At 48.2% G+C, this 13,688-nt stretch overlaps 1 protein-coding gene across 2 annotated transcripts in view; it reads right to left on the reverse strand.

Annotated features, from left to right (window-relative positions):
* LOC127600482 (uncharacterized) overlaps positions 1-13,688 on the reverse strand; it is a 26,386-nt gene continuing 12,698 nt past the window's right edge. For both annotated transcript variants that reach the window (XM_052065082.1, XM_052065081.1), the window contains exons 12-15: positions 10,839-11,248; positions 10,493-10,571; positions 4,691-4,837; positions 1-4,297 (exon numbers count right to left, since the gene is read on the reverse strand). In XM_052065082.1, coding sequence (XP_051921042.1) covers positions 4,276-4,297; positions 4,691-4,837; positions 10,493-10,571; positions 10,839-11,248 — 658 coding nt within the window. In that variant the 3' untranslated portion in view covers positions 1-4,275. The remainder of the gene's footprint in view (positions 4,298-4,690; positions 4,838-10,492; positions 10,572-10,838; positions 11,249-13,688) is intronic.

Consider the following 13,688-nt stretch of genomic DNA (forward strand, 5'->3'; position numbering starts at 1 on the left):
TTTCAAACACTCGGGTTGTCTTTTATTGAACTCGCATGGTACAGAAAGACCATCTAGTCCTACGGGAATTGTACTAAAAAACCACAAGACTGGAAATGTGCACGAGCCACGCATGACGCCACCCGCACGACGCTTGTCGTGGAAGAAACTCGATGGGGACAAAAGTATTGGGACGCCAGGAAGGTGACAGCCTTGATTCCGTGGCCTCGGCACCCAGTTTTGAGTCCACGTATTGCCCGACACTTTTTTCCTCACCAGCAAGACAATTCGGCACAAGAGTAGAACAGACAGTGGCCGACCCTCAGGGCCAGCAAGGCCTTCTCTGCTGGCCTAAACATTCATACAATAACATATATTTAATTCATGTTATTTTATTTTCATAAATATGTAAACAAGATTATTCTCCGTATTCTTTACGTCATATTATTTCCACTTATTCGAGTGGCTTTCAATGTCATTTTAAATAACATTGAAAGCCACTCGATAAAAAACTTAATTATTATGGTAGAGTTTTTAACCAATCATATTTCAGCTAGCGCTTGTGTTGCCAGGTAAATTAAACTTCAGACTAAACAGAACAGGCCCCTGTGCGCTGTAAATGAACTGGCACAGTCAGGTTGCAATAGCCAATCAGACCACGAGTCTGCGCACCGGGGCCAGCGAGAATGCCGTACATCGAGACTGGACGTGCGCGTTCGGTGATTGGATTAGCGCCTGCTAGAGGGCGCTATCACTGCATTTTAACCCAAAAGGTCCGAAGAAGAAGACGTTGATCTGGTTGCTGAACTACTTTCCACACAAGTTTCAAAACGGACCTTCCACGAAAAGCTGGATATTGTACGAAGAGGTCGCCCAACTCCTGCGCTAGCTAGCCTGTCCCAACAAGGAAAAGGGTTTGTCCGTCGTTTTCAGACGAGCAATTATGAACGCCACCCGTGGCTCACAGCCTCTGAGAAACTCTGCAAATCGTACTGCTGGGAATGCCGATTGCTTGCAACGGACCGATTTGTTGTTTGGAGCCACACTGGATTTACCCATTGAAGTTGTTTCACCAAGGCAGCAAGGAAACATCAGAGCACGGCTGGGCACTTACAAGCTACGGTGCATTTAAAGACTTTTGGGGACACTCGCGGAGATCTGCAGCTCAGTGAACAGGCACCACATTGGTGAGTAAATGAATTTTATTTTACCTATCTTCTTGTCATTTTATTTCGTTAGCATTAAATCAACGCTAACGAAATAATTAAATTAATGCTAACGAAATAAAATGACAAAGATACAAAAATGTATCAAATCAATCTGCTCACCTGCAATTTATAATGGCGCATTGTAGTCACCTTCGTGCACCAAAGTTCGTTCAATCTCAGCTGCTCAACATCGTCAGTTATTTGCTTTTGCGTAGCCGATTCTCAAAATGCAAATGATCTGCGTACTTTATTTTCAAAGAATAGTTTGTTTTGCTATTGTTTGGTTGGTGTCTTATATGAAACTGCGATATTGTGTAATTTATTGCACAATACTTGCTTTTTACCGCTTTTATTACCGACTTGTCTTACTGTTTATTGTGCATGTTAAATTGCTCCATGTACAGCAATTTGTATGCAGCGATGGCTGTTTGAAAGTGCTCGAGAAATACTCTTGACTTGACTTATTGGACAGACTTGTTTAAGATCACACAGCGTAATTTGGGTGGCATTTTATTTAGTATTTTTAAATCATTTTTTATTTTTGACAATATCTATAAATTCAGTTTCCTGCTCGTAATTGTGAATGCATACTTGATGGTTTTAAATGCTCCTGAATTTAAGTGCTGCTTGACGAGCATATTACTGTATTCAATACAGTGTATTGTGTTCATGTGTGTGACGTCACTGAAGGCCTAAGGTTGAAATGCACGCCCCTTCTCGCTAAATGAAATTTCTATGCACCAGGATTACTTTGGCATCGTAGCAGGACAACTACTTGCTACTGCTAAAAAGTTAAAATCTAGATTTTTTTTTTCATCCGAGAAAAAAACTAAGTGCAGCTGCCAAACCCTACTAGTGAAGCTCTGGATGTGAACAAATCGAATTTGGTGTCGAGACGAGTACGAATAGCAACCCGTTGTCGACGAGCGCACAATTTTGTCCCAACATTAGCGTTGTCGTCTTTGCAACAATAGTATTTTTAGATTGAGTTGATGTTGCCAGTGGGACAACTTTGGGTGAGGGAAACGGGAAGTAACGTGGTTCTCCCCCATGTTACGAGACTGCGTTACATACTTGTACTTCAAGAGACAATAAAAGTTAAGTAAGCAAGATGTTTTAACAGTCCATTCTCAATGGTCAGTGAGAACGGAACAGAGTGAAACAGTCCTCACTGCGAGGAGATCAAGTGGACACTGCGTAGGTGGATTTTCCAAATGACCTGCTGTCTCAATACTTCGATTCCCACCGCTTGGAAAAGACCAAAGTCTGACGCGTGTCTTTGCGCGGTTCTAGAAGACGTCACAAGCCCACCGGTACATGAAAAATAGACATTTATGAATAATACATTTCAAACGTTCCCTTGAAAGTTCCTTTGGTGCCTCTTTCGCATGATGTACGTTGATGACATGTGAAGGCAGATGATGGTGCTTGTTTCCACAATGCAAGTACCTGTCAAAAAACAAAAAAAAAATCCACGTCGCCTTGTCGCCGTCGTCCTTGGCTCTCCATGAGGACGTCTCGGTAAATCCGTTTCTGTTGTCAAGTGTAAACAAAGACCCCCGCCCAAAAAAAGAAAAAAGCCAACCTTTGGGATTGGTTGCCGGAATAGCCATGAAGGCTTTGGAAGAAAGTGTTTTGCTCATTACACCCGCGGTGTGAACAAAGAGGCGAACGCCAGATAATGAAGGAAACAAATCATGAGGAATACCAGTTGGAAAAAACACCCGCCCAAGGAATGAGCATTCAATTTGTTGTTCGTATATTCCACAAAAGTGCCTTGAGATATGAGTTGACTTTGCTCCGCGCACTGAGCTCAAAATATTCACATTTCAAATCAACTTTCCGAATGAAATTCAATGGAAATCGCTCCCCCAAAAACTTTATTTTTCACATGATTTTGAAAGAAACTCTGTAACGTTGCACTTTGTACAAAAATATAGGCAAAACAGAATAACATAAATAATTATAGTTTGTGCATCAAAATGAATTCATTGCAGCTCCTTCTGGCATGCAAAACTTGGCCCCCAGGCGGCAGTATGATATGTTCACACAGACAAAGGAAGAAGAAATTGACTCGATAAACCGGAAGCAACAGTTGTTGTTTTTGTTGTTGTGGAGAAGAAACGTATGTCTTTGAGTAGAGCGATATTTTCTGTCTACATGTTTTGCTGCACCATTTGTGTGCAAAACAGGCCTACTTCACCACATACAGTAGATGCTACGGCCTTTTCTGTTCTGTGTTAGCATTAGCAGTGGATTAGCAGTGGAGTTCAGGCAAAGTTAAATGTGTGCTTGTTTTTCCTTGAAGCCCTTTTTATTTTATTTTTAAATGAATTGGTTCACTTTTTGCCAATGATTGTGACTCAGTCATTAGAGAAGTCCCATTACACCGTCGTCGAAAAGCAAAAGATCGTCCGAACGCTGGCTAAAAGATGGCTAATCGCTAAACGCTGGCTAATCATATCTCAAGGCACCACCGTAATTACGATCAAACTGTCGGGGTGGGGGTGGGGGGGGGGGATTGTGCACATGTAATCTGTCGTAAGTCCACATGTTGTCTCGACAGCCTCACGAGGATGCGGTCCGTGACGAAAAAAACGCCTTTGACACTCCGCCATTTACGAGCGAGAAAACAGGGAATGTTTTTGTGGCGACGGAGTAGCGAAACAACAAGTCTTGCGAGGTGCAACTGCGCGACTGGAAGCGCGCGGTGGGGCGGGGAGGGGGGGGTGCGAGATTGGGCCCTCAGACGGGGATACTGCACGGCTGTTAAATTGTTTGTTTGTGAATTCGTCACGGCGGGTCGGCGCTTGGCACAGCTCGGGGCCGTGACAGCCGCACGGAGGAAATTTACAGAAGAAAGGAAGGAAGGAAGGAAGGAAGGAAGGAAAGAGGCGAGAGCATGATGAGTTGAGGTTTAAGACCTCAGGGAAGCCGAGGAGTTTGCGTCCCCGAACGTATTTCACAGTTTGGGAGAAAATGAAAAATGCTGCTGCAGGCGGCCCCCCAAAAAAAAAGAAAATTCTGGAGGCTCGTAGAAGTGTTCACCATATGGCAGAGTGGAAAAAAAATAATAAAAGGAGCCCCTTCAGAGGTTCACGACCGGGATCCTGGCGCAGCAAGAGACGAGACAAGAAAAAGTGTTAAAGAAACTAAAAGAAGTCTGAATCGGGGGAGGGGGGGCGGGGTGGGATAATGTGAGGTAAAGTGGAACGGAGAGGCCTGAAGCTGAAAAAGTGATGTACTCCCAAACTACTCAAGCTTCGTCACCAGGGACTTAGAAGGAGGAGTGCAGCACTATAATTATCCTTTTTCAGATTAACTCTAAATACCCTTGAACAAAAGCATCGTTCTGCGGATGGTGGCCGGGTATTTAAATCCCCCCCCCCCCCCCACACACACACATGGGGCCCGAAAGTGACTCATCACGAAAGGGGGAAAAAAATAGATATATTTTTTCAACTTTTTTTTTCTTTCTTTCTTTTTCTTAAGCGAGTCATTACCTCTCCCGGTCGGCGAAGGAGAAGGAGGCGCTGTGCAGTGTCTGCCGGCTCTCCTCGGACGGCAGGGAGCACGGGAGCGCGCGGGAGAGGGGCGGGGCCACGCCACGGGACATCGGGGGCGGATGCCGGGAACAGCCGCGGTCGTAACTGGAGACACGGATTGATGGATAGGACGAGGAACATGAATGAGAGCACAGGGGACGGGATTTGGGATTTGGTATCCGGGCATTTTCGCCCGGTACTCAATTCACAACTGCATAAGCGCCACGGTTACGATGTCAATTGTAGAAAATGCGATTTCAACCGATGTTTCGGTTTGACGAATGTCACCCCCCCAAAAAAATCTAAATAAATAAATAAATGATATTTGCACACACATATATATATAATATATATTTTTTATTTATTTATTTTTTGGTGACCTTTGTTAAACCGAAACATCGGTTGAAATCGTATTTTAACCGTATTTTAATCGTATATATATATATATATATATATATATATATATATGTCATACGTTCCCCAAAATTCGGAGTTCCAGATGCGTTTTGCTACGGTCGACCCATCGGAGGATGCAAAAAAAATGCCCAAAGTCATACTTTCGGCTCCGCCGGTCAGCGCCGCGAATTCCAAAGGCGGATCGGATGGACATGGCAACACATACAGGCTGAAATCTGATTGGACAAGGGGAAAAAAAATACAAATAAAAAGAGAAAAGACTGTTGGGAAGAACTGAATATAGTTTCAGGAGGCCCAAAATGAGAATTTAAGTTGTCAACATAGCTCAGTGCTGCGGACGAGGCGAGAAAACGACAAGAAGGGAGACGGCGTCGGGAGCGGCGGAGTCGTTTTCACAATCGGCTAACGCATTAGCGCCGCCAACGCGGGAGAAGATTACTCGCCCTCGTTGGACTCATTAAAAGGAGGTCCGTGGGAAGAGAAGCGGGATGAGATGCGTAGAAATGGACGTGGAGGGATGGCGCGCTAGTCGAGAAAGGTGAATTATTGCGCTAGAAGGGTTTTTTGGGGGGGGGGTTTGAATACAAGAGACGCAAGCCGCCGCGTTTTGATGCTCTCGGCAGCGCAAACGCCGACACGTTTGACGCATGTCAAATGACTTTGCTCCAAAAGAGAGATGGATCTTTTTCAATTTCTCTTGTTTTGATTTTGGGGGGGGGGGGGGGGCGAGGTGTAGCGTCAATCAAAAATAGGAGCTTGGCTCTCACTTTGTTGTTTGTTGCTGATGTATTGATCGGTTCCGACATGCTAGGATTAAAGCTGTCAGAAGACTGTCGCTGCGAAAAACAAATCATCATTTCTGATTTTCATGTCGCCCCCCACCCCCCCTGACTCCAGCTCCGATTGTTTTCTTTCCTGCATCGTGTGACAACATTTGGAATGCTAATGCAGACCCCTTGGGCCCATAAACTCAACCACTAAACCAACCCCGCCCTCGCACAAACTATACGACTAACCCCGACTACTGAATCAAACCAAACTGCAGCACTAAACGACTGCTAACTGTCCCACAGAAGCCCCCCCACTAACCCTCCCCTGCCACTAAGCCTTATTATCCCACTAAACCAACCAGCAATTATGTGGCAATGGTGACTCCGATTTGTTTTTAAACATCTGAACAGACCTTTTCTTCTCTGAAAAAACCAACAACAAAAACTGAAAATGTCGATGCCAATGACAAAATCGTGTATGCACACAAAAAAAAAATCACCAGTGTGAGAATTTGACATACAAACTACTTGCACTCTATGTAATAGTAGTAGTAGTATATAGTAGTGTGTGCGCGTGTGCGCATGCGTTATTGTGCGTACGAGAAGCCGTTGCTTCTACTTCTAAAAATAAATAATCACCGTCATCTTGTCTCTTTATTGGCTGGCAACCGATTCAGGGTGTCCCCCGCCTACTGCCCGTAGACAGCTGGGATGGGCTCCAGCACCCCCCGCGACCCTAGTGAGGATCAAGCGGCTCGGAAGATGAATGAATGAATGAATGAATGAATGAATCTTGTCTCTTTGTCGACACGTGTTTTGGGCCGGCGGATGCGTCGCAGACAAATGTCGTGTCTCGCCGCCAATTTTGAGTTGCTTCGACGCATAGTAGCCCATATGCGGCGCGACCTACTCAACGATTGGTCGTCCGGGATGCTTCCCGACCGCAACAGCCCAAAGTCCGCAAAACTAGAAGCTGACGAGCAAATGTGGCGTTGTCCAACAAATTCGTGACCTCGAGTGCTTTTTGGAGAATAGAGCGTCCGTATAAGCCTCGCCCCACAGGAACGAGGTCCATATTCTCTTCCCCGATCATAATTGGACAAACAAGGATTCTGCGCTACAACGGCAACTGAATGCACCTCCACATTAGCAATTCTTTCTCCTCGTCAAACCCGAGTAACACCCGCCCTTAGCCTCCGTCGAGCTCGACTTCCATCGCGCCGACGATTTTCACGCCTGCAAAAAACGACTCTCTCGCTCGCGCGCGGCTCTTCTGTAATCGCGCCCGACTGGACGGCGGCCATTCCGCTCCATCTGCGGCCCATCCGACACATGGCGTTATTTACACATTGATGACACGCGATAGACCGGCGCCGCACGGAAATGGCGCGAGCGGCGCAACGTGCGCTACCCTCGCCTCTTGTTTGAATGAGGTCACGGCTGATGCAAATTCGAGACGCAACAGTTAGCTTCTGTCTGAAAGGCCCTTATAAGTGTGTGTGTGTGTGTGTGTGTGTGAGCGATTTATTTATTTAATGGCGGAGCGGCTCGGAGGATGAAAACGCACAAAGGAGACTGGAGTCAGAGATAAAATGCAAAGACGGCAATTACAATACGGATAGAAAGCCAAGAACCGCAAGGAAAGAAGTGCGAGGGGGGTTGGGGGGGGGGCGGGTAACAGGTATTGAGAGCAAGAAAGCAAATCCCCGCGAGGCCCAAGTAGGAGTAGGAGGAGGAGGGAGGTTTTGAGAACATAAGACCGTGGGGGCAAATTCTAAGCTCAAGTGCAAAAAGGGAATATGAAGCGGAACAAAATGAGACGGTTCCCGACGCCGGATTGAAAAATTGGCAGTATGGAGATGGAGAACGAAGGCGTAAATAAGCGACGTAAAACAACAAGAATACTTGACAGAAGAAGATGCGGGAGGGAGGAGAGGAGGGGGGGGGCGCGCAAGACCCGACGGTCAAATCAACTTGACGTTATTGGTCTGATCAGCAAAGCGTGGAAGTGCGCCACTATATCATCGGGCCGCGTCGCCCATTTCCCCTTTAATGGCCGCTCCGCGCCGCGCTTGTACATAAACAACGGCCGTCCTTTTGTTCGAGCTGATGGCAGGTGGAATATGACCACCCCCCCCCCACCCCACCCCCCAAAAAAGTGAAAGCAAATCTTTCAAGCCATCCGTATAAATCTGAAGAAACGAGCGGTTGGCGGCGCCTCGCTTCTTTGTAATGTGCCCCCCCCCCAGGTGGCGAGAGGAAGATGGAAAAGTCGCAGGGTTTAGCGGTGAAGCCTGCCAAAGATTGATGCATTTATTTATTTGGTCTCTTTACGACTTTGACATTTCTCATCCGATTTGAAACGTTCCAACTTTAGCGTGTACCCCCCCCAAAAAAAAAATTCTTGCTTCTGGCAGAGATCGTCTGTGTCTCATTCCGAATGTTTCTCAGGTTTATGGCAATTCAAATATATATGTATATCTAAAAATAAATTTCTTAACTGGAAATATTTGTAAGTCGAGACGCATTTTCCATGGAAATGCCCTAATCCGTTCCAAGCCCCCCCAAATTCAGACATAAATGTTTTCTGGAGCATACAAATGCATCAAATTGTGTCACAAAAACATGTTGCAATGAGATTATTGCACAAAAAAATGAGAGTTGTGCGTCACGTAAAAAAACAAAGAATGAAATAAAAAATGGTCATTTAACTTAACTGCGCCCTCATTGTTTTTTGCCCTGTTTCGTTCACGTTCCCTCTCAAAAGTGTTTTTTTTGGCTACCGTTTTTGTCAGGAACTGCTTTTGTGGGCTTTTAACAAGCCTTCGAAAATGTACAAGGCTAACATCAGCATAGTGAGCGATCGCCCGACTCGTCAGCACCTTTTGTGGGCGATTCACATCTACGCAAAACTATCCGAACACGAATGACGAGGACGTTGCTTGACGTCTTTCTTAGCCAATGGGATGCCAGGAAGATGCTCGGTAATAGCCAATGGCAGAGCAGCTCACAGTTTGTTGCGTTCAAGAAACTCGGGAGCCACGACGAGCAGCCCAGACTGTATTTTTACCTTTAGTATCGTGAAATGTCTTTCCTAACACAAGAGGCAATATTTTGCGTTGCGGCGTTTCGTAACTTGAAAATTTCACATGAAGAGACGTTCATAAGTAGGCGTACTACTGTATCTGTCTGTCTTCTACTGCCCCCATGTGGCCAAGGTGGGCAGCGGGCATAATGGCTCTTCAATTCACGCATAGTGCTTCTATGGAGAGATATTTTTCATTTAAAAAAAAAACAAATAAATAAAAGACAATTCCCTCGTATCTCAAGGCACCGATGGACTGGTTACGGTATTTTCTACTAACATGAATGTTAGAAGAAGAAAAAAAAAAGGCGACACAACTTCACGATGGATGAAAGAAGACATCCGTTTTCCGCTGCAATGTAGCCTTCTTTGGACAGCAAGAGCGTCACGTGCTCTGGAGTTCATTAGAGGACGGTGAAGGATGGAAAGAGCCTTGACAGCTTAGGTGAGGTGTCCCCCCCCCCCCCACTACCCCCCTCCCCACACCCCCGGGGCTCATGTAGGCTCTGCTGCGGCTAGACAAGCTCTCGGCAAACTCCAAACATGCGTCCGCTGGCTAAGTGGGAATTCGAAAGAGCTTGGCCAGCTTTTGGTGATCCTTTGACACCGCGGGCGACGGCCTCAAATTCGGTGTCAAATTCGTTTTTTTTTAAAACTAAATAATAAAAGGACGTTTGCGGCGGCTTGCTACCGAGATTGTGGGCCAAACCGATCCAGAAGAATTTTTATGATGCAGGTGCAGCGATTGTCAGGTGGCGCGGTGCTGCCGTTTCCGGGATTGAGGCCTTCATTGAAGCAAACGTCTCACTTAGTCCTTGTCCCTCTTGTTGGGCAAATCAGTTTTCTACAGTGGCATTTGCTAAAATGCCCCCCCCCCCCCCAAAAAAAAAACATTCAAAATGTATTCTTGCGGCGCATTATTGCTGGAAGGGGGCGGAAATATCCTCGTGAACTTCTTGGCGATCCGCTCATTGCGTTAGAAGCATTCTTTCATTTGAGTGTCCGATCCAGTCGGCGCCTCGACGCCGTCGGCGGCATCGAACTGCAGGAAATTGTGTCGCCGTCCTAAAATATCGACCGAAGTCACCTCGGAAATTCCATGTTCCCTGCAGCCCACTCGTTTTAATCCATTCTGACGAATATTGCGTTTGTGGAAGGTAAATGAAGCAGCAAGATCTCGGTGGGGGGAGCGGGTGGGGGGGGGGGCTGTGCCACTTGGTGCCGCCCGAAAGTGACATCACAGTTGCCCGGGGCGACCGATCATGACCTCAGCTTGCACATGTCGCATGAGCCAATTTGGCAAACGAGAACGGCGCTTTGCCGAATCCTTTTCTCGCGCTCTCAAAAACGGCTTCGGGCCGACGCACGCGGTGATGACGTCATGATCGGCTCAAGCCCCTCCCCCAAACGAAGGCCCCGAGTCGCAATCGCCCGGCCCCCCGGCCTGCTGCCCAGATCATAAATAAGAGAGGAGGAGGAAGTTCCTACCAGAGCTTCGCCGTGATGATGATCGCCGTGAGGATGAGCAGCGTGGAGATGGTCACGGTGACGTAGAACTGAGGGTCCACTGTAACACAAGCACGCGTAATTAATTCGAATTATAGCAAGAACAAAAAAAGAAGAAATCGATGAGGGCGGCGGGACATGAAATGAGATGTGCCAAAAGACTCGCAACGAAAACGGCCATCCCGCCGCTTCTCGGGCATCTCTCGACGGCGGCTGAGCGATGGCAACTTGATGAGGTTTGGAGGGGGGGGGGGGCAAGGGGGGGGTCAACCTTCACCCACGTGACAGTTAATCCCCAGGAGCGCGTCATTTTCCCCCCGACACCCACCTTCCTCCAGCTCGGCCTCCTCCGCCCCGCCGTCCTCGGCGCCCCCCCGGTTCCACGACTCCGGCGGCGCGTCCTCTCGGGGATGCGTGCTGGCGTCGTGGTAGAGCCAGTCGGCGGAGGACGCGGCGGCCGTGCCCGCCTCCCGCTGGCTCCCGCGCTGGCGCAGCCGCTCCGTTTCCTGACTACTGGAGAGGAGGTGGTAGGTCTCGTCCTCCAGGGGCTGCGTGGGCCCCCAGACCACCGCCCAGAGCGGGGTGGGCGTCGCCCGGGCGCCGACGGACAGCTGGACGGCCGGGGCCTCCGCCCGCTCCTCGCCCTCGTCGTCACGGTGACAAGCCGAGGGCCGCGTCACCAGGACGACCAGGACCAGGGAGACGAGGGCGGTCAGTCGTGCGACAGGAGCGATGGAGCTGGAGGGAGGGGGGGGGGGGGGACAAAGATTAGGAGCCAGGTGGAGAAGAAGTTGCCGCCCGCGCCAAAGTCCGCCGTTTTACCATCTCTCCATCACTTCGCCGTGTTCACTGACACTCCGGCACGCCGATCATCTCTGGAAGATGAGCAAAAGAGAGGAAAACAAAAAGGAGAAGTGGGGGTTCGGGGGGGGGGGGGTCCGGCTTTTCTCTCGCTCTCAAATCCACGCGCTGATAGTATTGGCAAAAAAAAATCCCGCTCTTCAATCTCGGCTAAATATACCCGCCCGCCTCCCCGCGGGCCATTTCAAGTTCTTAACGCTCAATTATGCACCAGGCACTTTGTCTCTCTCTCGCGCCCGCAATCAACGGCCAAAAAAAGTACCGCGCGATTGCCCGGGACCAGTCGCACGCGTTCACAGACGAGCCCATAAATCATCATTAGCGACGTGGCGTCGCGCGCGCGGCCGACCACACTTGGAAGCAACTTGCCATCTACGACTCGGCTGGCCCAAATGTCAACCAAATGTCACTCGTGCGCTCGCGACCCATATCGGTGCCTACCTCTGGCAAGTGGAAAGAGGGAATGAGACCGAGAGAATAGGGGAGATACAGAGCGCGAAGGGGGTGGGGGGGTAGGGATGGAGAGGGAGGGGTGGGGGGCGGGGGGGGGGATGCATTGGTTGCCTTAGCGACCGAGACATGAAGTCCGCTCGAGAGGCAAGAGCGAGCGATGGAGGGAGAGAGAGACTGCCAGAGAGAGATTTAAATGCTAATTATGGGTGTGTGTGTGTTTTTTCTCCGTGACTTCAAATTAAAAGCAACAAATTTTGACGTGGCAAACAAATGATACAGAAAGCGACGTTTATAAGATCATTTCATAGGCAGCGGAAAAGGGGGAGGCGGAGGCAATAAATTAAAAAAAAAAACACTTCAATTATCACAACTGCAGGATGCTTTCGAGAGAAAAACAAAGCAGGGGAGGGCGGGGCGGGGGGGGTGGTGAATAATTGAATTCACGTTCATTTACATAGGTCACAGCGGCGGGATAAGCAGGTTATTGCGAAAGGTCGACGTTTTGGCCCCCCCACCCCAAAAAAAGGACGGACGAGATGCAAATTTATGTGTGACGGCTTTATTGAAACTAATATTTACAGAGGAAAAAAAAAATCACAAAGACACGCGGGGTTGTTTTGCCAAAATATTTTTTTGTCAGTGAGTTTTTAATCGAGAAAAATTGCACTGTACTGTCTGTCCCCCATCACCACCACTCCCCCCCCCCATCAGAAGACAAGAAAAAATAGTTTTTCTTTCAAATTATTGTACAAGGGGCGTGGCCTAGTGAGTGACATCATGAACCGGAGTCAGGCCGGCTGGCTCCTTGCAAGTGTTCTCGTTTTGTATTTGTTCGTCCCAATCAATAAACGCCCGAAAGCGCATCGACGACTGCGGCTCTCCTTGCCCCCCCCCCCCCCCCCCCATGTAAAGGTGTAACACGAACTAACTTCAGTAGTCTGATTTTGTTTAGTTTTTCTTATCGTGTTTGAAACATCTTTTGCATTGGAGCCTTGAATGTTCTACTTTTGCTTCATGGTACATGTCGGCGTTTATTAGGGTTGATATGCTGAGCTTCAGACAAGATAATTCTCCATGTATGGGGGGGGGGCAGATATCCAATGCGTATCCACCTTCGGAACAGATATGATTGCATTACCCCCACCCCCCCCGCCCTTTATACCTCCCTTGACTTGTCACTTGAAGCACCCAACGTCAATCCAGCCCGAGGCCCCCGTCGTGGCTCCTCACTGGATGACGCAACGTAACCACGAGCCGGCGGACTCCGCGTCGTCGTCCTCGTCTCCTCCCGCGTCGTCGTCATCAAGGCGTTCTAAGTTTAACAAGGAGGCCGCAGGCAATTGTCACGACGCGCGTCATCTAAAACGAACACTCCAAAGAGCTGAAACCAAGGCGAGAGAAGCGTGCGGCTTTTTACCGTCCGACTCCTCGTCGTCTTCCGTGTCCCCCTCGGACTCCAGTGGCAATTCTAACCGGACGTCTCTCCGAACCGTAATGTCGCCCCTGGATGTGTTTAAAGTCACATATTAGGCCTTTAGGAGGAGGAGGGGGGGGGGTGTTTCAACATTTTCTACAGCGGTTAACCTCATTAAGATCTTGAACATAAGTCCTTTGGTTTAGGCGTGACACTCAATTTGAGTTTTAATTGCTTTAAATGCATTTTCAGGCCGAGTTGAGCACGTTTTCTGAGTTTGAATGTATCTTCATAGGAATCAGTTGTGTGGTCAAATTAATGCTCATTTAGGATTCAGGAGGTCAACCTGAACTAAATACATGTTGAAATGTGTGCATAAGTTCTTTGGTTTAGGTGTGACACTCAATTTGAGATTTAATTGCTTTAAATGCATTTTCAGGCCGAGTTGAG

The sequence above is a fragment of the Hippocampus zosterae genome, chromosome 5, assembly GCF_025434085.1.
Source record: "Hippocampus zosterae strain Florida chromosome 5, ASM2543408v3, whole genome shotgun sequence".
Classification (NCBI taxonomy): Eukaryota; Metazoa; Chordata; class Actinopteri; order Syngnathiformes; family Syngnathidae; genus Hippocampus; species Hippocampus zosterae.